Genomic DNA, 26,320 nt, shown 5'->3' on the forward strand with positions numbered 1-26,320 from the left:
ATCTAGTGTTATTAAAACTTTGCTTGACTGATTCGCTTTTATCTGTGCATTTTCTCCACGGGTTAGGTTGGTAAGTGGCTTAGCTAGTTTGGCATAGTCTTTAATGAATTTGCGGTAATACGAAGTCATACCTAAGAAACTCTTTAATTCCTTCAAGGATTCTGGGGGTGGTAGGTCGATAATGGCTTTGACTTTGGATTGATCCGGGCGAATTCCCTCAGAACTGATAATGTAACCTAGAAACTCGACCTCGGTTTTTACGAACTTCGTTTTTTCCAAATTTACTCGTAAATTAGATTCATTTAATCTCTCAAATACCTTGGCGACATTTTTGACATGTTCCTTAAGGTCTTTCCCAAATACGACGATGTCGTCAATATAAACGTAACATATCTTTCCAATAAATTCTTTTAGCACGTCGTCGATCATACGTTGAAAAATGGCTGGGGCATTTTTCAGCCCAAAAGGAAGTCGCAAAAACTCGTATTTCCCGTTCATGGTCGAGAAAGCTATTTTTTGAATATCAGATTCCTTCATCAGGATTTGATGAAAACCCGATGTTAAATCAATTGTGGTGAAGAACTTCGCATTTCCTAAATTTGCCAATGTTGCGTTAATGTCCGGAATTGGATAAGCATCTGAGATTGTCACTGCATTTAATCTCTTAAAGTCCACTACCATCCTATATTGCTTTTCACCATTGGGTTTTGGTTTTTTAGGGACAACCCATATTGGGGAATTATAGGGGCTTTTGGAAAGGCGGATAATGCCTTCCGCCAGTAATTCGGCTACTTGTTTTTCCACTTCACTTCTCATATTGATAGGATAGGGGTAACTCTTTGTGTAAATGGGGTCATTAGTTGAGGTGTTTATCTCGGCCTTAACCGAAGTCTTTGCACTAATATTGTCGCTTAAGGGTTCAAATAGTCCAGAGTATTTTCCAAGCAGGGAGTTTACTAATTCGATTGCGTTGTCCGGTATGTCCGTTGTCCGCAATAGGTGGAGACTGTTTACTACCTTATTTCTAAGTGTTATTTTTATCCCCGGCCTAATAGTTAAAATAAGATTTTTCCTGTCTATGACTGCGCCAAGTTGTTTCAAGGTATCGTCCCCAATAATGCCGTCAAATGACTCGAGGCCTAGGAGTACATAGAAGGTCAGTATGTCCTCGTTTCCCACACACTTAAATAATTTTGCTCTTACTACTTTTTTTATTGTCAGTGGTCCTGCTACTGTTTGGACATTAAAAGGCGATTCGATTAATCTGGTGTTGGTTTGCAGATTTTCTTTTATATAGTTCATGTTGGAGCCTGTGTCTATTAAGAAGTTAAGTTGCTTGTTATTCGTGGCCACATACGTAAAATATGGCACACTTGACAGGATTTCCGTCTTCTCACCTATATGAAATAAGCAGGAAGACCCTCTGTTAAAAAATTTCCCTCGGTCTCATCGTGTTGTTCGAGTTTTTGCCCACATTGTTGTTTTGGCGGTCCCCCGGCTGACGAAGATGGTCCCCTTTTATCAGCATTCCATTTCCTCGGGCGGTTCATATAATTGGCCTGTCGTGTCTGAACCGTTCCATCCACTTCCATTTTAACTACCGGATTTTCCGAGTTATTGACTCCGCCAGCTCTCCATTGCATGTTATTATTATTCACCTGGAAATGACCCGAGCCAAATGGTTTGTTTGCCCAATTGTTATAAAAACGTGTCCTGGGTGGAATTGGGGGTCGCTGATTTGAAGCGGACATGGTATCCCTTGGAACAACTACCCTATTAAAGGTGTTAGCGTGGATAAGGGTATTCCTCATTGTCAAATTTTGTATATCGAGGCAGGCTGAGTATGCCTCTGGCAACGATCGCGGCTTTTGTATAATTAACATCCTCGAAAGTTCAGGATTCAGACCACCAATAAATACATCCAACGCCCGATTCCTATAAGTTCCTATTAGGACATTTACTGTTTCTTCAGAGTACTCGTCCGTTTTAATTTTATTGACTATGAGTGACAACTGATGGTTAACAGTTGCATAAAACTCGTCAAGTTTCGAACCCTTTTGCATCAATTGGTTTAATTGGTGTTCGAGGGTTCGGATATCCCTCTTGTCAGCGTAATGAAGTGACAGCACTCTTTTTACCTCCAACCAATCATTATTGAAAATATTGTGTGACACCAGGGCGGCATCGGTCCTACCCCTAATTTTTTGCCTTATATGCTGCACTATTGACCTATACAATGGTTTTCCTTTAATTGTCTCATAATCTCTAAGAATTGACTCTACATTGTTGAGCCAGGAAATGTATTGTGAGGGGTTCCCTTCAAAAACTTGAATTTCTTTTACACAGTCGGGGAGTCTGCCTATTTCTCTAAGCTCTTCCTCCGTTATCGGAGCCCTAGCAATAACCGTGGGCCCTACTTCTTTGGCAGGACTCAATTGGGAGAAGTCAAATATCTTCTCTGCCAGTTTTTTCTCTATGAGCGAGATCGGCCGCCCCAATTCGCCATTTAAGCCCTCCAATGCTCCTAATCGATTATGGAAATTTTTTAGTTGATCGAGGATAGCGTTTACCGCCCCATTTAATTCAGTAATTGAGTTTTTTAGGTCCTCCATTTTTTAAATACTTTCCCTAAACCTTAAGGCACAGTACAATAGAAAAAAGAATGAATAAATTTGAGTGTTACCTTGTTTTTTGTTGTTTTTTTTTTATTGGCACGGCACGGCACGGATTTGTTTTTTGCTTAATCGACTTTGCTTCCTTACAGAATTTTTTCCATTCGGGTTCTTTCCTCCGTTTTGGTTTTCCTTTTGTTTTCTTCTCTCTCCTATAGATGAGAATAAACGAGTTTTTATCTTGTATAACTCTCTACTATTTTTTTAATTGTTTAATATTTGTGTTAATTAATAAAATTTTTTTTTTTTTTGTTTTTTTTTTAGGAAAGCAAAGTCTTATGTTTTCTTTTTTTTTTATTATTAGGTCACGGAAGGGCTATGTTATCCTTTTTAGTCACCCGCAATCAGATTGCGGACAACCTACTAAGGCACAGCTTGCTTCACCCAGTACTTGGCCCCATGCAATCTCCAATGTGGAAGGTGTAGCATGACTACTATTGCGGGCACACATGACTGTAACCGGCCGACATTATAGTCGCAGGAGTCCGTCCTAGCAGGCGTAGGCATACGGCCTCCTGTGGCAATTCTAATTTCACCGAGCGCAGACGAAAAATCGCTGTGGTGCAGTAACAAGTAACACTTTGTTTTATATTCTTTCATCCTCGTGAGTAAATTGCCAGGAGGGTCCCCCCGTGGGTGGTGAATCGCTGAGCAATATACTCCGAGCTTTATATTTATTTTATAATTATTTTTTTATTCGAAAGAGAAAGATACCTACTTTCACCGAGCATTCACCCTTCACTGCACCTCACAAAATTATCGTCGCACTCCGCTCCATTTTGCCGGATATTCCCTTATTAAACAGGGAAATCCTTTGTGAAGCCCGCATTGCGGCTGTTATTTTGCACAAGTGCGGCTTCACATTGCGGAAGGGCATTTTCAAGTGTTCGTGATTTTTCGTTTTGCGCCGTGAATCGTCGAGAATTTTTTGGCTTAACACTTAATTTGATTTAATTTGAATTTATTTCAAATTCAGTTTTAATTTCCGTTTAGTTATCTTCTATTATTGTTTAGTTTTCACTCAAGTTGTTTACTTTTATTTTTACAATAGTTTTAGTTTTAATTACATTTACTTTATTTGTTTAATTCTATTTAGTTCTAATTCTAATTTTAAATTTATATTTACTTTTTATTTCATATCATTATATTTTATTTTAGTTTATTTTACTTTAATTTCATTTTATTTTGTTAACTCCATTTTTTCATTTGAACTTAATTTATTTTGTGTTAATTTACATTAAAAAATTTACTTTAGCTTTAGCTTTTAGTTTCCTGTCTAATTTTAATTTCGTTTTAATTATAATTTGATTTATTTTATTTTATAAGACTTAATTTTATTTTCCATTCATTTTATTCTATTTCATCACATTTTTTTATAACACGGCGCACTCACTTTTTCACTTTCACTTTTTGCCACTTCCTTTACACCACAAGGATTCCTTTGCGGAGATCCTTGTTAGGTACCCCATCTTTTTGAAAAAGAAGAGGGGTCCCTGCTCGGGCGCCAGTTAAGGTGCTCCCTTCAGGGAGCACCAAAAAATTAAAGTTGGGGGCCAACCACTTGGCCCCTTTTTCATACTTACTCCTATTTTCCAGCAAGTAAAAATCTGTTGCGGTTTCCTTCAGTCCAGAACTTAGAGTGACTTCACAATTTATTATTATACTTAAGCTAAGCCTAATTCTTAATCTAACATAATGCTGACACAGCGGTTCACACGGCGCAGCGGCGGCTATATACTAACGCTACTGCGCATATGTCATCGGATACGCATTGCTAGCGTATTGCAGTCAGGTAGCTGCCTTAACTTGCTGACATAGCGGTTCACACGGTGCAGCGGCGGTTATATACTAACGCTGCTGCGCATGTGTCATCTGATACGCATTGCTAGCGTATTGCAGTCAGGTAGCTGCCTTAACTTGCATTATTCGACCATATAAACAACCTACAGTGTGTAATTTGTCAGGTGTATTTCTTTTTTTTTTTTTTTTTTTGTAGCTCAGTGTAATTAAAGAAACCAAAAACACCGAAATATTCCCCTAAAATAATTTCTATGAAGAAAAATCTCTCAAAGCAGAATTGGCAGCTGATTGTAAATTTTGCAGGTAATCTGCCATATGTAAACGGATGGATTTATAGGTGATTAATGCATATGTGAACGTATTATTAAACAAATTTCATAATTAGGATTTTGATGCGGCCACGCAGCATAGGTTCCCGGTCACAGGGACATTTCTGGAAACTACGCCGTGTGTAAACATAAACAATTATGGAAAGGGAGTAACTTACTTTTGTTGAATTCTGCTAAAAAAGACGTTCTTAACATTAGATTAGATAAATTTTCATTGGAAAATCAGATGATAGATTAGCCAAAAAATTTAGATGATAAAAAAAGTCTAACTTACTTATCTATCTTGAAAAATCTGCATAGTCAGAAGAAGGAATAATTTGTAGAGTTTTGAAAATTTTCGCTGCCACTATCACCACATTGGGAAGGAAAAGTTTAACTAAGAAGCTTAAGGAAAGCGAAAATAGCTCTCTTCAGTGTTTCTACAAAGGATGAGCCGACTTATATTCATGGAAATGTTAACGATCAAATTAAGAGAAAGTTGAGCTGGATCTCACGATACCGATAGCGTTTGCATTGAAACGGTGCTCACAGCCGTAAAATCCCTTGCGGAGTTAATCGTAGAATAATAAAATAATAATGGGGATAGAAAGCAATAACTCAAAAGTAGAAACCAAACTTCAAAATAAAAATGAAAAGACAAACCTGAATACGTGCCTCGGGTAAACCAATTTTTTCAGCAAGCCTTTCACGTGCAAATACATCTGGATAATGAGTCCGCTCGAATTCTGAAAAATTAATCAAATATTAATACATGTTATTTATTTAATATTTTAAGTCTATGAAGCTGGCAATCAGTTGATATTTATTATACATTTGTATAATGAAGAGCAATATTGTATTTTAAAATCGAAGCTTACAGCAAGAACATACTAGTTCTAATTTTTATGGTTTTAGAAAAAGTAAAGACAGAATCACATAATAGGGATTTTGTGGCATATGAGGTCTAGAATTTTTGTACAATGTACATAAAGAATTTCAGAGTTGTTCATATTGAATTTTATCGTATTGGTCAAGAGGAAAGTATTTTTTATAAATAGCTCATTGTAATTTTTCAGCCCATTTATTAACATTACTTAAGTCATTGTTGAGATTTTCAATGGTTTCGCATATTAATTGAGTCGAATGGACAACTTAGATAACTGGACATCGTCAACATAAACACACATGTGGGATTCGTTTTCCGCCGTTCAAATAAAAAATCGAGTTTACTCGTTTACAATCTTTATTTAATGGTACAACCAAACGCGTCCGACCAGTCCTGTGCCTCTGTTTGAATGAATGTCCGTTTTTTCTAACGTTTTAGTTCCGAGCAATTTTTGTTCGGTCAGTGATGCTCATTACAATTAAGTTCGTTAAATATGCGGAGATGCATTTACTTATAAAAAAAAAAAATAAATAATTGGCGCGTACACTTCTTTTAGGTGTTTGGCCGAGCTCCTCCTCCTATTTGTGATGTGCGTCTTGATGTTGTTCCACAAATGGAGGGACCTACAGTTTCAAGCCGACTCCGAACGGCAGATATTTTTATGAGGAGCTTTTTCATGGCAGAAATACACTCGGAGGTTTGCCATTGCCTGCCGAGGGGCGACCGCTATTAGAAAAATGTTTTTATTAATTTTGCTTTCACCGAGATTCGAACTAACGACCTCTCTGTGAATTCAGAATGGTAATCACGCACCAACCCATTCGGCTACGGCGGCCATTTACTTATACATATGCTATAATCTAAAAGTTATGTTCTCTTCTAATAGTCCTCCGTTCGTCTGCCAATCCCACATTCGATCACCCTGATGTTTCATTCGCCTCCAATGAAGGGTTCCACGGCATCATGTACTCTGCCACTGTATGCGTTATTCTCGGTCCTTCAATATCGCCGATCTTTTCCACGATATAATGACCATGGTTTCTATTCTCTTTTAACTTGTACGGTCCGAAGAACTTTGGCATGCGCTTAAGTCTGGTGCTATACTGAGTGCGCTTAACGGCGACTAATTCTCCAACCACATACTCGGTTTGTATTTTGCGGTTTTTATTTAAATTTCGAATACTCTCCTCTTGCATATGGGTTATATTATCTTGCACTTCTACTCGTGCCTTACTTCTCTGTTCTTCCAACTCTTCTGTAGTCGATTCTTCCAACAACTTGAGAATGTTATTTTCGTTAACGCGTATATCAACACCTGTCAAAAGTTTGAACGGAGAATACTTCGAGCTTCGCGTTGGTGTAGAGTTTATTACTTGCTGCACTCTATCTACGTGTTTATACCATAGCTTTGGATTCTCTATGCATAGCTTCGTCAACATTGGTACGACAATTTTATGAACTCTCTCTACCTGCCCGTTCCCACGCGAAACTCCAGTTGTTATACAGGGTTTGATTGTAAAGTAATGAGCCTTATTTTTTGTAAGCAGTTTTATTAAACCTTTTGGCTCATGCAACTAATATTCTTCAAAATAGGACCCTTGAGTGTCAATACACCGGTAGCGGTCCTTCCACTGCAGGAAACATTTTTTAAATTTATCCGCCGGAATCGTGTTCAATTCGCTGCATTTTCGCCACTGCAAAATCCTAACACACTTTTAAAACAGCTTTCACGCGCGGAGCGATGTTGACTGCACCGCTGTTGCCTGCGAACTGGGACCGGTTTCTAGTGGAAGGGGAAGGTCCAGCGATCATTTTCCCCCACCAAACGATTCGGTTGATCGCTTGGCAGACGCTCCGCGCGGGAAGGCTCATTACTTTTCAATCAAACCCTGTAACTAGATGTTGGATGTTTTCCTTTTTGCAATAATCCTTGAATGCATTTGAAGTAAGACCAGTTTCTTTATCCATCATGATCTTAAGTGGATGTCCAAACGTTGTTATCTGCCTCTCTAAACGCTCTAAAACCTCATCGCTTCCGGTACTTCTAGTGGGATACAGCCAACAAATTTGGAAAATGCATCGACGACTACTAGAATATAGTTACATCGCTTTTTTGTTTCTTCCGCAGGTCCTACGTGGTCTAAATGGTATGTTACAAGAGGTCTGTCCTCTTTTCTGATTGGTTTAAGCATCCCTTCTTTCTTCCCAGCTTAAGCCTCTGCAATCAAGCATTCTACGCAACTCTTGACTACTCGCACTACCTTTGGTACCAGATCGTAAATAAAAAAGTCTTTCTTCATCAAATCTTTCGTACTTTTCGCGGCGTTATGCCCTTTTCTATGAATTATCTGGATAACCTCTCGCTTCATCGAAGTCGGTACTACCATAAGTTCATTCTCTAAAATCTTCCGTACGGCTGCCAACTTGTCGTCTTTTAGTTGTGCTTCCTGTATCCTATGTCGCAAGGTGTCCGTCATCGTCAAGCAGTGTATGCGTGTCTCATCTGACTTCCTGAATGGTGCTCAATCTCGTATTGATAGTATGAAAGGAACAACGCCCAATGAACGAGGGGTACCTCTGTTCCACAACCATAGTTTTTTTACTTATATATTCTCTGCAACGAACTCCGCCATACCCGAACATGGATGCATCAGTGTGCACTTTTGTCTGCTGGGGTGGATCGTATAGTCTTAGCAACGGAAGATTCGCTAAAGCAATCTTCAATTGTGGAAACGCTGCTATTTGTTCATCCCCGATTCGAAACTTTACATATTGCCCCATGAGATCAGTCAATAGTTTAGCGACCAAAGAATATCTCGGAATGAAACGACAAAAATATCACGTCTGCCCGACAAAACGTTGCAAACGTTATGGGAAAATCATTTACTGCCTGAGCTATCTCTCGCGATGGTTTTATGGTTGACGTCTCAACAACATAGCCCAAAAACGTAACTAGACTCCTCGAAAATTGACACATCTCCGATTTTATTCGAAGCCCATACAACTCTGCCGTCTCCAACACTCTCTCCAAACTAGTTAACCCTTCCACCACACGCTTTGAAGGAATAGTTATATCGTCCATGTAGGCTATTATTGTATTACTCCGAATAAGTTCGCCTTACACAGCATAAACGTACCACGTGGAAACCGCTAGAGAATTACTGACGTCAAATGGAAAAATCGGCTACGAAAATCTAAAGTTGAGTAAAAAGTAGTCGATTGAAGTCTCTGCAGAATGTTATCGATTCACGGCATCGGAAAGTTGTCACGTTTTATCTTTTCGTTCAAATTTCCTTCTTTGTCACTAGTACTATCGGAGATGCATACTCGGATGTGCTAACCTGAACAATACTGTCGACCATCCCCTCAGCCACCTGCTTTTCAACTAAACATTGATCGACGTCTGACATTCGACGCGTTCTTTGATATACTGGCACCTCATCGGACAAGATGAACCTCATTTCGATTGGCGATGGCTTTTTCTTCTCACTTCTGTAGTTCGTAATCAGGCTAAGCACGCTTTTCTTTTTTGCAGTTGGCAAAGGATCAAGTTCAACCTGCAACTCTTGCAGGACACAGAATGTAGGATTTGTCCAAACTCCTTTGCGAACTCATCAATGTGATTCGCGTCTTCACTCCGCACACTTTTCACGCCAACTTCCTTAGATTTTGCCTTCTGCTCGGGAATTCTTTTCTTTTGGAACCTCGCCCCTTCACTGTCAATGACGACGTTTACTTGCATCAGTATATCTTTGCCCAAAATCGCGTCGTACAAAATATCGCGCTCCCTAGCAACGTGGAACTCAATATTGACTTCGACCCCATCCAAATCTATAATCGCAGTGAAACACCTAATAGTTTTTATAATTTTTTCGCCTATGTCATACAACTTTTTAATTATGAGATGTAAATCGACGTATCCGATATTGAGTAGGGTGTCATATCTGACAACACAGATACCGTATCTAACAATGCTGAAAACCTGTAACCATTTATCTGCAATTTGCGGAATAGAGACGTATCCTTTAATGCTGGCCTCGCTTTGGTTTCTTCTTTACCGTCGGTAACTACATTTACTCTTTGATTTTCTTCTTCTCTTCCACTCGCGGTATCGTCTGCTTACACTCGAATGCCTTGTGTTCGACTTGACTACATTTAAAACACCGAATCCCCGATTGAGAACATTGCCAGCAAGATTACCTACTCTTCCACACTTGAAACACGTCCTATTGCTGTGTGCCTCATTTTTAGTAGCGCCTTTATCTTGCGAAGACTGTGGAATGAATGGTCTGCTGCCTACACTGGGTTGTGACCCTCTACCCGTCTCGTAGATACGCAGCTTCTCCTTGAGGTCTTCCAAATCACGAGCTTGATATAGAATCTGCTTATTGGAACGCGTATAAGGGATACCAACAGTAAAATATTCGATAATGCTCTCGTCATCCATATTGACCTGGCGGGCAATCTCCATCAATGAATATAGATACTCCAATAAACCTTCATTTACCTGCTTACGCCTATTCTTCAGTATACGATGAATTTAACCTTAACCTTTAATTCTTCCTTAAGGATGGACTTAAGCGAGTTCCAATCCTTGACTGCTATCTGACTTCTTACGAATATCTTTACCGCACCCCTAAGAAATAGCTTTTCCTACATAAACTTCTGCAATTGATTCCAATTGACGACCGCTGCATTATCCTCGAACTCCTGCAACCACTGATTAACGTCAGGTTGCCCTTATACTACAACATTAATTTATTCAAATAAAATTTGCCACTTTTGTTAAAATTCTGTTCAAAACATCTGCTAATTAGGTTTACAACTCAGGCTTACTTGCCTCTATTTAATATTTTAATGAATAGTATTTGAATACCTGACCTGACCCCAATTAATAAACCTCAGCTTGCTGACGCTGACTCACCCTTTAAAGCTGCGCGATCCGACCTCCGCCAAACCTCGTTTGATATATTGGTTGCAACCTGATGACACTGGCTTGTCCTTTAAGCTTTTCGATCCGACCTCCGTCGAACCTTTCTTGCTAGTGATAGGTTTCGCTACCTTCTGCCGAACCAACGTGAATGCTTGCTTGCTATTACGTTGACGCTTATTTTGTAAAATAAAAAAAATTTTTATACGGTGAACCGTTTTCGAGATAGAAGGCGGAGAGCGCGAGTTAATATCTAACATTTATATTCGAGTGAAAGAGAATTTTTGTGGCACCAAACCGTGCCATCTTTATTCATAGTCTTAGACTAACTCGATTTCATCAATCTTAGCACTACTTATACCATTGATATGCGTAGGTCGTTATCTGTTTAGTAGTAGATAACTATTAAGGTTGTTATTGTTTGTTTTAGTGATTGTGTATTTCTATTGTTATATTGTTTGTCGGTTGCAGTTCGTGGTTAATCATGTTGTCTTGCTTGCTATTACGTTGACTAAAGTCTTGTTGTTTTGGTATTATGCAAATCAGCCGAATCAAAACACACTGTGTTTGTGTTTCGACTTCCTTTATTGAGTGCTACTTGAGGACTGACTTACAATTTTTAAATTTTGACAAAAGTAAATTTGCTTACAATTAATATCGTGAATTTGTCACGTAGATGGGCCGCGTGACTGCAGTGAGGTGTAGTAGAGCGATGTCAGCAAATTCCAGCAGGTATCTTTCTCACGGTTCGATGTCTGTTTGCCCGTGAGCGTTGTTGTTGTTTACGATTCCAGCGGAAGCGGTGTTTGGTTACTTTTATTGCGCGTGGGAACAACAAAGCGGGCACTAAATTTGTGTGAAGTTAACTCTTCCACCCTCAATTTCGAGCGTCCACGTTCGATGACGTTGGTTGAAATTGACTTGGTAAATCTTCTATTCCTATGGTAAGCGCTGATGAGTTTTTATCTCTAGATTGTAGGATTGGTGGCTGATCCTGATTTCTACGGTTTTGGTATGTTTTGTATCCGATGTACGCAAGTATCATTATCAACGATAAGATAAGTATAGCGTTAATAAAAAAATGTATTTTATTTCCCATATTCAAAGTGTCAATGTAATTACTGTCGTTCACACGTAGCTGTTTTAACATTTCCAAAGAAAGCACTTCTTCAATTACTTCCGAGCTTGCCATAGGTTGGAGAATCGCTGGCATTGGATGCTGATTCGCTATTTCATCTGTTGCAATTAGTTTGTTGTTTACTTGGATAGTGGCATTGTGATGCCGTATTATAAAGGTGCCCTTTAGTGGTATCAGGTCGCCGTTCACACGAATGCTTCCCTCATACTGATTAAGGAACAATATTCCGGGTGATATTTCTTCGACTGTAGGAATGTGTTGATTATTCACTACACTGCAGTTAGCGGCGCGGCTGTTCAACAAGTTTGGTATGCATGATGTGTTGCTTATATTTATAATTTTAGCGTTAGAACATATTATTAGATTATTATAGGATTTACAATTATTTGAAATTCCAAATATTTTATTTTCGCTACATTTCAAAATGGATTTAAACAATATTTTGTTAATTTTTTCTCTTATTTTTACCGCTCGTATAATTAAATTTCTACAATTATCCTTTTGAGTGGTTGGCAAATCTACAATATAAACGATGTTACTTCCGTTAGAAGCAATACGAACTTCTGCAAATTCTAAAGCCTCATCAATATTTATGTAAGGGAAATCTTCTTTTTGCAATACAGTTTCTGTGACATTGATTTCTGAGTTTGACAGGATGTAAGAGTTCACAATATGGGAATTTGCCCAATGAATGGCATACTCTATATTTACTACTTCTTCCTTTAGAACTTGCATTTTAAATTTTAATTCTAGTATTAATTCAGTGACAATGTTTGATTCATTTTTAATACTCTTAAGGATCTCATTAGTAACATTGGATAATTCGTTGATTTTTTTAACAGCTAATTTATTTATTATATAATCAATTGATTGTTATTGTTCTCGAGTACATTATTGAGTTTGTTTGTCACTATTTCGAAATCATGATGGTCTGGATTACCAGCTAACCATTTCCATGCGGTGCCAATCGCATCTATTGATCGTTTATTTCTTTTATTCGTTCTTAATCTATTTAAATGACTTTTTATATTTTCTGTTTCGAAGGATAAGAAGGAATACAAAGGATGGGTAGGATTCAAAACTGATTGTATGGTTTTCTCGATTTTTCCTATGAGTTTTTCATATTCATTTAAATCTATCCAGTGAATAATTTTGAATGATCCTTTTTGTAGTTTTTCGATTCCCGCATCTATTGTAACTAGCTGTGAATTGGAGTAGTCCAGAATTTGTGTTTCTGCGCGGCACAGTGGGATGATTAACCTATTGGGGTAGATAGAATTAATTCTTTATTAGGCTTTTGTGAACTACTCTTCCTGTTTCCGTCTCAATTGAGCTATTTCTGTTTTCTTTCACTATTTCTTTTCGGTATCTGGGTGATAGCTTATTGCCTAATCTTTTATTTATTTTAACATAGATTATTTCTCCTATTGAGTATGATTTGAATGGGGATTTCTCTTTATTATGATAAGAAATGTCTGCTTCGTGTTTCTGTTTTAATTTTTTTATGATGTCCTTCCTCTCAATTTTCTGTTTTGCAGAGTCGTTTTCTGAATTTTTCCCGAAAAACGCTTGTACTGGTTTCTTCCCTATTGTGGAATGGATAGAATGGTTATATTTATAGAGCGAAATGTCCAATAATTCTGAGAAAGATTTGTAAGTATTTTCTGCTTTCAAGCATCTCATGACTTCTGTTAGTGTAGAATACAATCGTTCGATTTGACCATTTGCAGAGCTGGTATAAGGTGGTGTTTTATGGATTTTAATATTAAATTGATTTTCCAACATAAACGTAATAGAGCTCGAATTCAGGGATTTCTCATTATCTACTACTACTATCTCGGGAACACCAAAAGCTAAAAGTATCTGCCTCAATGGTTCTTTAATATCCTCTGAAGCCCTTGAATTAAGAATCCGGGCCTGCGCATATTTGGAGAACTTATCGATCGCGGTGAGCACAACCTTTTTGTCGGTGATAAAAATATCCAAGTGAATAATTTGCCCAGCGAATTTTGGTATAGGAGTTTCTTGAATAACGATCTTATTTGGATGGCGGTCATATTTACTTTCTTTGCAGATTTTACACTGTGAGGTGATTCTTTTAATTTTGGCTGCCATCTGTGGAAAATAGAATTTTTCCAACAATTGCAGTTTGTTTTCTTTATCATTTCTGTGAGCTCTGAAATGTTCTTTTATTATCTCATTTTCTTGGTCACTTTCGTTAGTAAGATCGGTTAGTATTTTCCTGGTATAACGGACTCTGTATCGACTGAACTGAATGGAAAATATTTCTTGAAGTTTGCCTAAAATTTCGTCATCGGTTTTAATGCAATTAGTAACAGAAGGATTTAGGTAACGTTTGAAAATATCCAAGATTTTATCTTCATTGAACTCCTTTTCTCTAATTATGTGTCTATGGTAGGTCGGGTGAATTATTTGAAATTTATAATAAGACTTTTCTCCGTATGAGAGGAATATCTGGTTTTTAAAAGCATTTAAGGGAGCTTCGGTAAATTGGATTGTATTTTGTGATGAACTCTCATCGCTGTGTTGAGTAGCAGACATTGAATTAATTTGGAAGTTATCCCGTGGCCTTGACAAAGCATCGGCAACTTTATTTGTTGTACCTGGTTTGAATTTCAGTTCATAATTATACTCTTCCATCATTGCCTTCCACCTCTTCAATTTGCAATTTGTGTTTTTGTTGCTTAAGGCATATGTTAGGGGCTGATGGTCTGTAAATATTTTGACTTTTGCGGAACCATATAAAAAATTTCTTAATGATTTAAGAGCCCATACGATAGCGAGCATCTCTTTTTCATTTGTTGCGTAGTGCTCTTCGCTCTTACTAAGGGTACGAGAACATAATCGGTTTTCCGTCTTGTGCAAGGACAGCACCTATCGCATAGTCTGACGCATCTGTTGTCAGTTGAAATTCTTTAGAGAAATCTGGATAGGATAACATGACATCTTGTGATGTCAAAGAACATTTCAATTTGTTAAAAGCATCGATTGCTTTAGCGTCAAGTTGTACTATTTTTTTCTTGGACATATTTTTGGACAGTCGTCCCTCTTCCCCTCTGAGAATCGCTGTTAAGGGTTTCGCAATCTTCGCATAGTCCTTTATGAAGCGTCTATAAAACCCAGGCATGCCAAGGAAAGATCGCAAATCTTTTAGAGTGTTTGGAGCAGGAAATTTATTAATTGCATCCACTTTAGCCGGGTTTGTTCTTATGCCATGGGAAGATATTAAAAAACCCAAAAATTCAACTTCTTGTTTCAAAAATTCACTTTTATCGAGCTGAACTTTCATGTTTGCTGCTTCTAATGTCTGAAAAATTGTCTCTATGTTTTTGATATGAGATTCTTCATTTTCGCCAAAAATTACTATATCGTCAATGTAGACGTAGCAAATTTTTCCTATATGCTCTCGCAGGATGTCATCGAGTGCCCTCTGAAATATCGAGGGAGCATTTTTTAAATCGAATGGGAGTCGTGTAAACTCATATTTTCCGTTATCACGGAGAAAGCGGTTTTTTCTATATCGGATTCCTTTAGAAGTATTTGGTGGAATCCACTTTTCAAATTTATTACAGTAAAATATGTGTTTCTCCCCAATTGCGCTAATACGTCATTTATTTGCGGAATGGGGTACCGATCGGGAATGGTAACAGAATTTAATTTTCTGTAGTCGACTACCATTCTATACTTTTTTTTCTTTGAAGCGTCCAATTTTTTTTGGAACGATGCAAACGGGCGAATTATATGCAGACCGTGAAGGTCGTATTATGCCATGATCCAATAACTCTTTGATTTGTTTTTCAATTTCATCTTTTAGTGTTACTGGAAATGCATAGAATCTGGAATAAACTGGGTCATTTGTGGTCGTTCTTATCTCTCCTTTGACAGCAGTGGTGAAAGTTAACTTTTCGTCAGGTTCGACGAAAAGTTGGGGATATTTTTTTACTGAACTATTAATTTTCTGTTTTTGATCGCTTGTCATATGCGACGTTCTAATGTTTATGTTATTTACTGCTTGAGAGGCTTGCTGTTTAATATGGACTTTAACGCTATTGTTGATTATCATGTAGTTGTCTTTGGTGTGAATTATGGCAGATAATTCTTTCAAGGAATCATTTCCCAAAATTCCATGAAATGATGTCAATGTTGGTAATAAAAATACTTTAACTTTGACTGATTTAATATTGAACAGATTTATGTAAGAATGATGGGTAATTTTCGTTTTCCCACCTACAGAAGTAGCGTGAAAGATATTGTCGTTAGGTATTGGGTTTTTGATAAGAGCCGGTTGAATATAATTTTTATTTGACCCGGTGTCAATTAAAAATTTAAGAATTTTATTGTCGCTCGTCTTACATTCAAAATACAGCAAGGACGAGCATGTTATTCTAAAAAATGGATTTCTATAGGATCAGTATCGTTCATATCGGTATTATCGTCAGTGGATTCATTGACGTTATTTCCGTATTCGGGGTATTCGTTTAAATATTCTTCCCAGGATTGGTCATATTCAAAGTTTCTGTTGTCGCGATTTGCGCGTTGTCATAGTCTTCGTTGCTGTCATTACTTTGAAGAGTGTCAATGTGATAATTTCTTTGCCATTTATGTGGTTCCTGTGTTTGTAAAGATGCTGCAGAGGTCGTTTACCTATATTTTTGTTATTATTTCTAGGGTTATTTAGATAATTAACGTCTTTAATTTTGAAGGTTTGATCGATTTCCATGGGGCCTGGAGCCGGAAGTGGCTTAGGCGCAACTGGTCTCGGTGGTGGTCTACTGTCATAATTGTTATATTGTGGAAGATAAGGTCGGACCTTATTCTGATTGTTAAACTGTTGAAAGTTTGTTGGATTTTTTTGTGGCCAGGTTGGGATGTTCGCTTGTCGTAACTGTGGTAAGTAAGCTGCTTGAGGGTAAAATTGTTTGGGTGATTATTTGAATTATTTCCACGGGGTGGGATTAAAGGCTTTTTATCCGCAATATTATTATGAGTGTAGGCCGAAAATTGTGCTCTAAATTGTTGGTTCTCAAGCTTAAGGCATAACTGAAGGGCCTGTGGAAGATCTACCGGTTCACGAATACCTAATAGACGAGGTAAGTCTCCTTTAAGCCCTCTGATGAATGTGTCTAGAGCCTTATTTCTGTATGTCCTAGTTAATATTTGCATGGCTTCCGCTCCGATTTCCATGCAGGAAATTTTATTAATTATTAATGAAAGGTGCATGTAAACCTCTTGATAGAAATCTTGTATTGTTTTACCAGAGAATGTTAATGCAATGAGAAGGAGCAAATGTTAAATGAGCTTTTTTCGAGTACTAATTTGTAGATTCAAACTAAGGTAATTTCAAATTCAACTTTCCTCACGAGTGGGGAATTGCAGATATTTACCACGCGAGTGACGCGAGTGGAGGGTTTCTATATTTACTTACCACGCTAGGACAGGAATTCAGATTTTTTCTGCGTTTACCAAACTACTGAGGAAGTTCATAAGATTTTTCGGCACACTACTAAGGAAATCGACTTATTTCATGCCCACAGCGAAGCGAATAAATTTGCGATTAAGAAGGCCGCGCGGCAGTTAATTTGTGGTGCAGAAGCTAAAGTCGGCGGAATTATTCGTTTTGTTTTTGGCACGTATTTAATTCAGGTTCAAGTCCTGAAGTCATATTTTTTTTCTTGCACATTTTTTTTACAATTCAAACCAGGAAAGTTTGGTAAAATTGTTGAGTTTATTTTAATTAAAATTTCTTTAAAATACTGTTTTTTTTGTATTTCATAAATGGAAATTTCTTTTCGGTATAAAATAGTTCATACTGGATATGACCTGATTTTTATATAAATCAATCAAAACAGAAAATATGTACATATGTCTTTAATCTCTTTCATCAAATCCAAATTATATGGATGAGAAAATATCATTCTAATATCCGTCCAGAAAGCCAAACGCGCATACACAGATACATATGCATATAATTACGCATACAAACTTTCAACTAACGCAGAATATGTGCATATAAAACTGCGAATCGAATAAATGAGTGATTTAGAAAAGTTCATTAGTAATTATAGTTTAGCGCAATCGTGAAAGACGTGTTGTGTATGCAGTACATCGTCCCGTGTTTGACTCAAGTTCAAGTCCTGTACACAGTTTTTTGTTCGATATTTTTATTTCACTTTTTATATTTGGTTTAATTAGAATTGATTTAAAATAGTGTATTCAGGTTTTTCTAATACCTGTTATTTAAAAATTTATTTTCTATATAAAATTATTCATACTTCTTTTGAATTGATTTATATGTAAAACAGCCATAAAGGCAATCATATGAATATGCATTCCTATATTTAATCTCTTTTGTCAAATCTGAACTACTTACATACACATATTGATGCGAAAATATTCTAATATCCATGGATGCATCCAGAAAGCCAAACGCGCATACACGCATATGTACCTATATAAATATATACAAACCTTCAACGAACGCAAAATGTATGCATATAAAAAACAACAACTGCGACCGTCTTCTTGTCCGTCAGTGAAAAGATGGGATATATATACCCTATGAGCAAAAAGAACCGGGAAGGTGATGTTCACTGTTTCCTTCGATTGCCAAGGCATAGTCCACCATGAGTACCTTCCATCGGGCCAGACAGTCAATAGAGAATATTATTTATCCGTTTTGAAACCTTAGAGAGATGCTGTGTGTTGCAAACCGCCGAAAATGTGAGCAAACAAAAGTACACGGAAGCAAGAAGGGAGCGCTGTGCTCGCGCATATATGCATGAATGTATGAACGTGCATGGATGCAGTAACATATGAATACAATTATTTTGTAGGAAGTTTAGAAGGCAAGTAGGTATACTCGTATATGTATGTATATATGCTAGGACATAAAGTGGGTATATATACATACATAGAGCAGAATTGTTTTTGCACTTGTTAGGAAGAAACTCGTTCACTAGTGCGTATGTGTATTTGATTTCTTGTAAGAATGTGATGTGTTGTGACATGTGTACATACATAAGTCAAGGTTATTTGGGCATACTTGCATATGTGATATGATGTTCTTGCGCTTGTGCATTATTGTTTTTCATATACAAATGTACATACATACATATGTATGTAAATGCTGTCGAATACATAAACTATAAATTGACATACAATATAAAATAAGTGTTGATTTATCTTAAACCGTTCTTTTTTTCTGAATGCAAATACCTCCTATTGACATATACATACATATTATGTATATTGTCATATACCATCATTTATGTACATATGTACATATAGAGTATACGTTCATTTATGAATGTATGTAATGAAAAACTTCATGAATTACTTTCAGAATTTATTAAAACTTATTCGCGTCGCGCGCATACATACATATGTATCTACGTAGACATCACAAACCTTTTGTTCACAACGCAGGCGCAGAAATAAACGCTCTGCGTATTTATCCTCCCCACGTGACTCGCCATCAATTCTCGCCTATTTTTCCTCGCCACATGTTAGACTCGATATCAATCCCCGGCGCCAACTTTTTTTTTATAATTTTTTTTTTTTTTAATTAGTTTTTTTTAATGTAATTGAAAAAAAATTTTGTGTAATAAATTTTACGTATTCGCTTATAACACTGTGGAACAAATTCAGGTTAGCAAAAGTTAGGTCCATTCTGAGAGTGGCGGGTGAAAATAGAGGCGAAATTAGAAGACCCGTATCGCGGCGTTTGTTTATGTTAGTTCGAATTTTTTTTTAATCGGCCTTCGAAGTTTGCAGTCAAATGCCGATTTTCAGTATATTGTTTATATGGTTTTTTGGCTATAACTCGTCGACTAATTGATATTTTTTCAATCTGTAAAAGCCAAATTATTGCTAGAGACCTGTGCAATAATTACAATTTTTGAAAAAATTGATTTCGAAAATTTTTATGGTACTTATGAGGCAAAATGTTGGAAAAATTATTTTTTTTTCATGTTTTTTGAAAATATTTTCAACAAAACTAAGTCTTTTTTACATTTTGTGTGGTCTATAATATGCTTCTCAGTTTCTTAAATAAATGTAATTTGAAAAAAAATTGTCTTAGTCGACAATTTGCGCTTTAGGCATACAGTCATAATACAAAACTTGCGTTTTTTGAGCTTAATATTAATTTATTTCTCATTTTTTATTTACCAATTTTGTTCAGTGTTGGTTTTGAAGAAACATAGAAAAAGAAAATATAAAAATATGGAAAAAAATATAATTTTGAAATGTTAATAATGAAAAGTTTTAAGTAGAAAAATAAAATAAATTAAATTAATAATTTGGCCAGCTGCCGTTTAGCAGGCGGCTGTGGATCAACATCACTGCTCTCTCTAATGTCTTGGTCATCGTCATCATCATCAGAGGGATCGATTATTTCGTCCAACAGATATTCTGGATTTTCATCTGTGTCTTCCCCTTCTTCCTCTGTTTCCTCGTCTTCCTCTTCTTCAAAGGTGTTTTTATACCACCAACAAATTTCAGCGAGTATCGCATCTGGAGATTTCTTTCCTCTGTACCTGAAACGAAAATAGTTTTCAATCGTTAACATGTTTAAATTGTGCACTCTGACCAAGATATTAGAAAAATCTAGGAATTCAAAATATGCACACTCTATAGTTACCTTATTTCAAATGGAAGCGCAGTTTGGTGATGACGTTCGCCTTGCTCATCAGATTCAGTTGGCAACTGTTGAGCGAGTTTTTCAAGATGCTGATGCAAGAGATGAATTTTGTATGACATATTAACCCCAATTTCAGCGAAAGCTGCCAACATGTTTGCAACAGATTGCCTGTAGTTTTCTTCACGTTCTTTACCCAAAAGTCCTTTGATGACTGCTTTCAATGTGAGCCATCCATTTAATTCTCGGTCTGTCAGAACTTGCTCAAAATCTTGACGACTCATTAGTTTCCGTATGTCGGGACCATTAACAACCCCTTCCTGAATTTTGGCCTTACTTAGTCTTGGGAAAATATCTTTCAAGCGGTTGAATACTGCTGGTCTTTTTGCGATACATTTCAAAAAATTTTTAGCAATGCCAAGTTTAATGTGGAGCAACGGCAACAAAATTTTCATTTCAGGAACAAGACTTTCGTGTAGCCTATTGTCATTAGGCCATTTTCGCCCAATTCGACTACTCCAGTTATGTTGTTTGTACTGGTTTCTTCCTTTAATACCTTCTCCGTATCGTGAATCCCAATCGCACAAAAAACACGGATATTTTGGACGGCCAGATGCTGTTAAGCCTGTAATCAAGGAAACTACTTTGAGGTCGCAGCAAATGCACCATTGGTGTTCGTTATATTCGACTACTTCCAGAATGTCTTTCAATTTATCGAAAGTTTCACTAGTGTCAGTGCTATACGCAATCGGAACAGAAGGCATTCTATTTGTCTTGTGCAAAAGCACAACTTTTAAGCTGATTAGTGAACTATCGATAAAGAGACGCCAATCATCTTTTTTATAGGTTAACCCTATCGCCTCCATTAACTTTTCAATATCGTTGCAATAAGCGAAATTTTTTGCATCATTGACATTGAAGAACTTTTGTAACTCTTTTTGGCGTTTTCGATATGCTGTTACTTTTGTACCTTTCGTCAGCAAATTATTTCCTTTCAAAAATGACGCCAGTCGTTCTGATTTTTTCTGAGTCAAACACAAATTTGCAACAATTCCATCCAATTGGTTTTGTGTTATTAGGATTGGGTCCTTTGATGTTTTATTTGATGTACCTTCACCAGGGTTGAATTCTGAGGAGAAATCCATGGGTGTGGCAGGGGTGGTTGTAGTACTGATACCTGTTTGAAGATCAGTACTTCGGTATGTTGGTACTGGAACGAATTCTGAGTGCGGTAATGGTAATTGGACACTTGACACTGCTACATAAGTTTTATTCTTTGTTTTCCTTCTATTCAAAGTTTTATTGTAGTTGGTACATCCATAGCAATTTTCTTCTTGATGTGGGCTATTATCTGACCAAATCATTGGTACACCAAAAGGCATAGCCTTCTTCTTTTCACTTTTCCATTGCATAAGAATTGAATAGCAATTAAAGCAAACTTTTTTAGGGGCATAGTTTACGTCATTGATAAACTCTTGCGAGAAATATTGTCTATAGATTTCCAAAAAAGAATCAGTCACATTGCCGCATTTTTCATCGCTTACTATGAAACGTCCACAAATATTACAAAAATGGTTCATTTTACATGTTGGTTCCGACATTTTTAATACAATATATATTATAGAATGTTTTTTTTTGTTAATTTTATGAAACTGATACACTTAACTTAAATCACTCAATAAATGAAATAGGTTCCAAAAGAATGAATAGCAAATTTTATCACGACCGAGCGAAAATTAAAAGACATCAGCTTCGGCTGAGTTTCGAGTCTTAACTGAATCTTTATTTTTAAAATTAGTTCGCATGCAACACAAATGTTTACAAATATTATTTTAATAGCTATTGATTGTTCCTGGAAATTCCCTTTCTTAATTGTATTCTGGGAATTTCCTTTTCCTTAATTATTTTTGGAGCATGCTTTCTTCTCGGAAAATCCCTTTTTTAATCCATACTTAGCATTTCCTTTTCTTTAATTGTTTTTGGAATGTTCCTAATTCTTGAAACTTCTCTTTTTAATTACTTCTACCGAAATCGATATTTATTTAATGGTTTTGGGGATTTTTAATTACTATGTGTTTACTAGGAATTTTGGGTTTTTTTACATTAGTTTTATGTAATGAATGTGTGTATATCGCACAAATTTTCGACTGATACTATATTTTTTTCCATGATATTTATGTCATGGATTGAAAACTATATTTTAGATAAGAAAAAAAGCGAAAAAAATGAGTTGCTTGCCAGATATTAAGAAATAATAAGGAAAACGTTAATTTTTCGAACATTTTGTGACTTTCGTCAAAGTAGCTGCCAAAGTATTTAATCCCGTAATTCTCTTTTCAAATTACATTTATTGAAGAAACTGAAAAGCATATTATAGACCACACAAAATGTAAAAAAGACTTAGTTTTGTTGAAAATATTTTCAAAAAACATGAAAAAAAAATAATTTTTCCAACATTTTGCCTCATAAGTACCATAAAAATTTTCGAAATCAATTTTTTCAAAAATTGTTATTATTGCACAGGTCTCTAGCAATAATTTGGCTTTTACAGATTGAAAAAATATCAATTAGTCGACGAGTTATAGCCAAAAAACCATATAAACAATATACTGAAAATCGGCATTTGACTGCAAACTTCGAAGGCCGATTAAAAAAAAATTCGAACTAACATAAACAAACGCCGCGATACGGGTCTTCTAATTTCGCCTCTATTTTCACCCGCCACTCTCAGAATGGACCTAACTTTTGCTAACCTGAATTTGTTCCACAGTGTTATTCAAAAATACGAAAATAGTAAAAATTTAATTGGTTTAATGACGAGGTGAGAAATGTGTTGTGTGTTGAGGTGAAAGATGTGTGGTGTTTTCAATTTTTGTGTGGGCAAAACTCAGTGTGGCGTCTATAAACTCGGTGTGCTAAATTTCCTTATTACAAATCTTTCAAATCTCAATTGTACTAAAAAAAGCTCACAGTAACATTTGCACCTTCTCATTGCATTAACATTCTCTGGTGTTACTGCCTTGTACTATTGCTGTTAACTGATACTCTAAAGTGTTAATATCCCAATTTGAATGTGTTTAGTCCCAATTTGAATGTGTTTATTCCCAATTTGAATGTGTTTATTCCCAATTTGAATGTGTTTATTCCCAATTTGAAGTTGTTTAGTCCCAATTTGAAGTTGTTTAGTCCCAATTTGAATGTGTTTAGTCCCAATTTGAAGTTGAAAAGGTATAGTAGCTCCCACTGATGCGATATATTTTCCAAATTTTTCGTCCTTGTCCACTTTTAATACATCTTTAATTTGTTTTGTTGCTATATTCAGCCTTTCTTTAATATCTGGTGAACATGTAGATTGCCACTGTTGCCTTAGTTTTCGTTTTCCTCTGATTTTTTTCCAAGATTTTATGGGGTAATTTGTGTTTGTTGTTACTCATCTTGATTATAGGTGTGGAAGTTGTTGTTGCATACACTAGACTGTCATTGAAGTGTACGATTGCGAAGTCTATTTCTTTTTCGCTCTTTAGGGGAACTTTAATGCTAAGGCTTTGCTCCATAATTTCACGAAAATACAGGGTGGCTGATGAAAGCCGCTACCAAAAAAAAATTGAATAACTTTTTTTCTTTTTAAGTTATCTGTTCCATTTTTGTTTTAATTTGCAGATTGATCTTTAAAATTTATTAAAATGGATAACTGGGATACGCAAACAAGAATTTGGATAGTCCGCCGCTATCACGCACTGGAGTCCGTAGTTTTGGTACAGAGAGAGTACAGGCGGATGTTTGGCGGCGATCCCCCGAGCAGATGGACCATAATGAGACTGGTGAATAATTTTGCTGAGCAAGAAACAGTCGCAAGAAGGCCTTATCATCGAAACCCACCAGTTCGGACGGAGGAAACGATCGCTGCTATAGCTGCAGCTATACAAAGCAATCCAAGGGTTTCAACAAGAAGCTTATCTGCTCAACTAGGTGTCAGCCGACAGTCTTTGCAAACAATAATGCACAAAGATTTAGACTTATTTCCCTACAAAATTCAAATGGTTAACAAACTGAATGCAGCAGACTTGCCGATTCGCTTGGAATTTTGCCAGAAGATCCTGCAAATGGTGGAAGAAGACCAAAACATGTTAAACTGCCTTTTCATGTCTGATGAGGCCCATTTCGATTTAAACGGCAATGTGAACAAACAAAATTGTCGAATATGGAGTACTTCTAACCCACAGATACTCCACGAGACGGAATTGCATCCTCTTCGCGTGACAGTGTGGTGTGCGGTTTCTTCATGCTGTATTGTCGGGCCTTATTTTTTTGAAGAAAATGGTCACACCGTTACGGTTACTGGAGACCGTTATTTGAAAATGCTGAACGAATTTTTCTATCCAGAACTACGCCGAAAGAGAATTCCTTTCAACTCTGTGTGGTTTCAACAAGATGGGGCAACGTCTCACATAGCCCAGACTGTTATGACAGAGTTGCGACGAAATTTTCCCAATAAACTGATTTCAAGAAACTCCGAATTTCGTTGGCCCCCAGATCGCCTGACCTTACTGCACCTGACTTTTTCTTGTGGGGTTTATGTAAACAAGAAGTTTATAAAACAAAGCCAACAAATTTGGATGAACTAAAACAATCCATTCGGGCAACAATTGCGGCTATTCCTGTCGCAACTCTCAAAGCAGCAATGAACAACTTTTTACTAAGATGCCGCACTTGTGTCAACGAGCATGGGGGGCATTTAAATTCAATTATTTTTAAAACTAGTTAAGCTACATTTAATAAAATTTAATGACCTTCAACTTGAAAAAAAAAAAATAAATGAATTCCATACACTAAAAAAAAGTTATTTGAGTTTCTTAATGTAGCAAAATTCATCAGCCACCCTGTAGTCCCAGTTCGTATAATTATTGTAAAATTTATGTGTGTTGTAGCTTAGGATAGGTCTGGTTTCATAGCTTAATAATATTGGAGAATGGTCAGATGAGAGGTCAAAGCTTGGAGTTATTTCCAGTTGCTCAGTTTTAATATCTTTCGGAATGTAAAAGTCAATTAAATCAAGTCGCTTCCGCTTATCAGTTGGCCAATAAGTTGGTTCTCCAGAGCTTAAAAAGAGACTTTTATTTTCTATTATTGCATCGTAAAGATTTTTTCCTTTCGTGTTTGTTATTCTGGATACCTATAAGGTATTCTTTGCATTGAAATCTCCGCCTGCAATAAAACGGCCTTCAAAAGCTTTAAGAAATTCAAAGTATAGTGTCTTAGAATTTTTATGTTTAGGAGAGCAATATATGGCAGAAAAAGTTAAATGTCCACTAAAGTCCTGAATTTGTATAGATGTCGCTTGCAAGTGGTCTGGTCTATAGTGGTTCACATCAATGCATTTAATGTCTTTGTTTATAATTACTGCCATTCCATCATGTGCCTTGTCATCAGGGTGATTGGTGTGATAAATAGTATAGTTAGCAACGTTTAAATAATTTCTATCTGTGAAATGTGTTTCAGATATTAGAGCTGCGTCTATGTTATTTTTTTTTAAATGTTTTCAGTTCCAGTGGATGTTAGTTTAGACCATAAGTGTTCCACAGAACAATTCTTAATTTATCTTGTTTGTTCATTAAATTTATCGAAAAGTAGCGTGATCGTGTTTATCATTGCAGACATTTGTGAGATTAGTTGTTTCATCATATCTTTCAACTCTGAAATTTCTTTGTTTTCCTTTATAGTTGCTCCAATAGATGAGCATGATTTTTAGCGTTTAGGGCTGTTATTTGGGCATAAGATAAATTTGGTGTTTTAGAACTGAGTTGGGTTGTCATATTGTCTAGTGTAGTTTGGGATGCAACTTTTTCTTCTGTGTTTGTAATTGTGGTGGGATTTTTCTGTCTGAGACTTGGAAATTGCTGTATTTTTAATGATTTACAAATCGTACA

General features: G+C 36.4%; 1 protein-coding gene across 1 annotated transcript in view; it reads right to left on the bottom strand.

Annotated features, from left to right (window-relative positions):
- LOC129250097 (paired box protein Pax-6-like) overlaps positions 1 to 10,113 on the bottom strand; it is a 97,037-nt gene extending 86,924 nt beyond the window's left edge. Inside the window, exons 1-2 of the mRNA XM_054889737.1 lie at positions 9,867 to 10,113; positions 5,444 to 5,526 (exon numbers count right to left, since the gene is read on the bottom strand). Of these exons, the coding sequence (XP_054745712.1) occupies positions 5,444 to 5,526; positions 9,867 to 10,113 (330 nt within the window). The remainder of the gene's footprint in view (positions 1 to 5,443; positions 5,527 to 9,866) is intronic.
- Between the last annotated feature and the right edge of the window lie 16,207 nt (positions 10,114 to 26,320).

The sequence above is a fragment of the Anastrepha obliqua genome, chromosome 6 (assembly GCF_027943255.1).
Source record: "Anastrepha obliqua isolate idAnaObli1 chromosome 6, idAnaObli1_1.0, whole genome shotgun sequence".
Classification (NCBI taxonomy): domain Eukaryota; kingdom Metazoa; phylum Arthropoda; class Insecta; order Diptera; family Tephritidae; genus Anastrepha; species Anastrepha obliqua.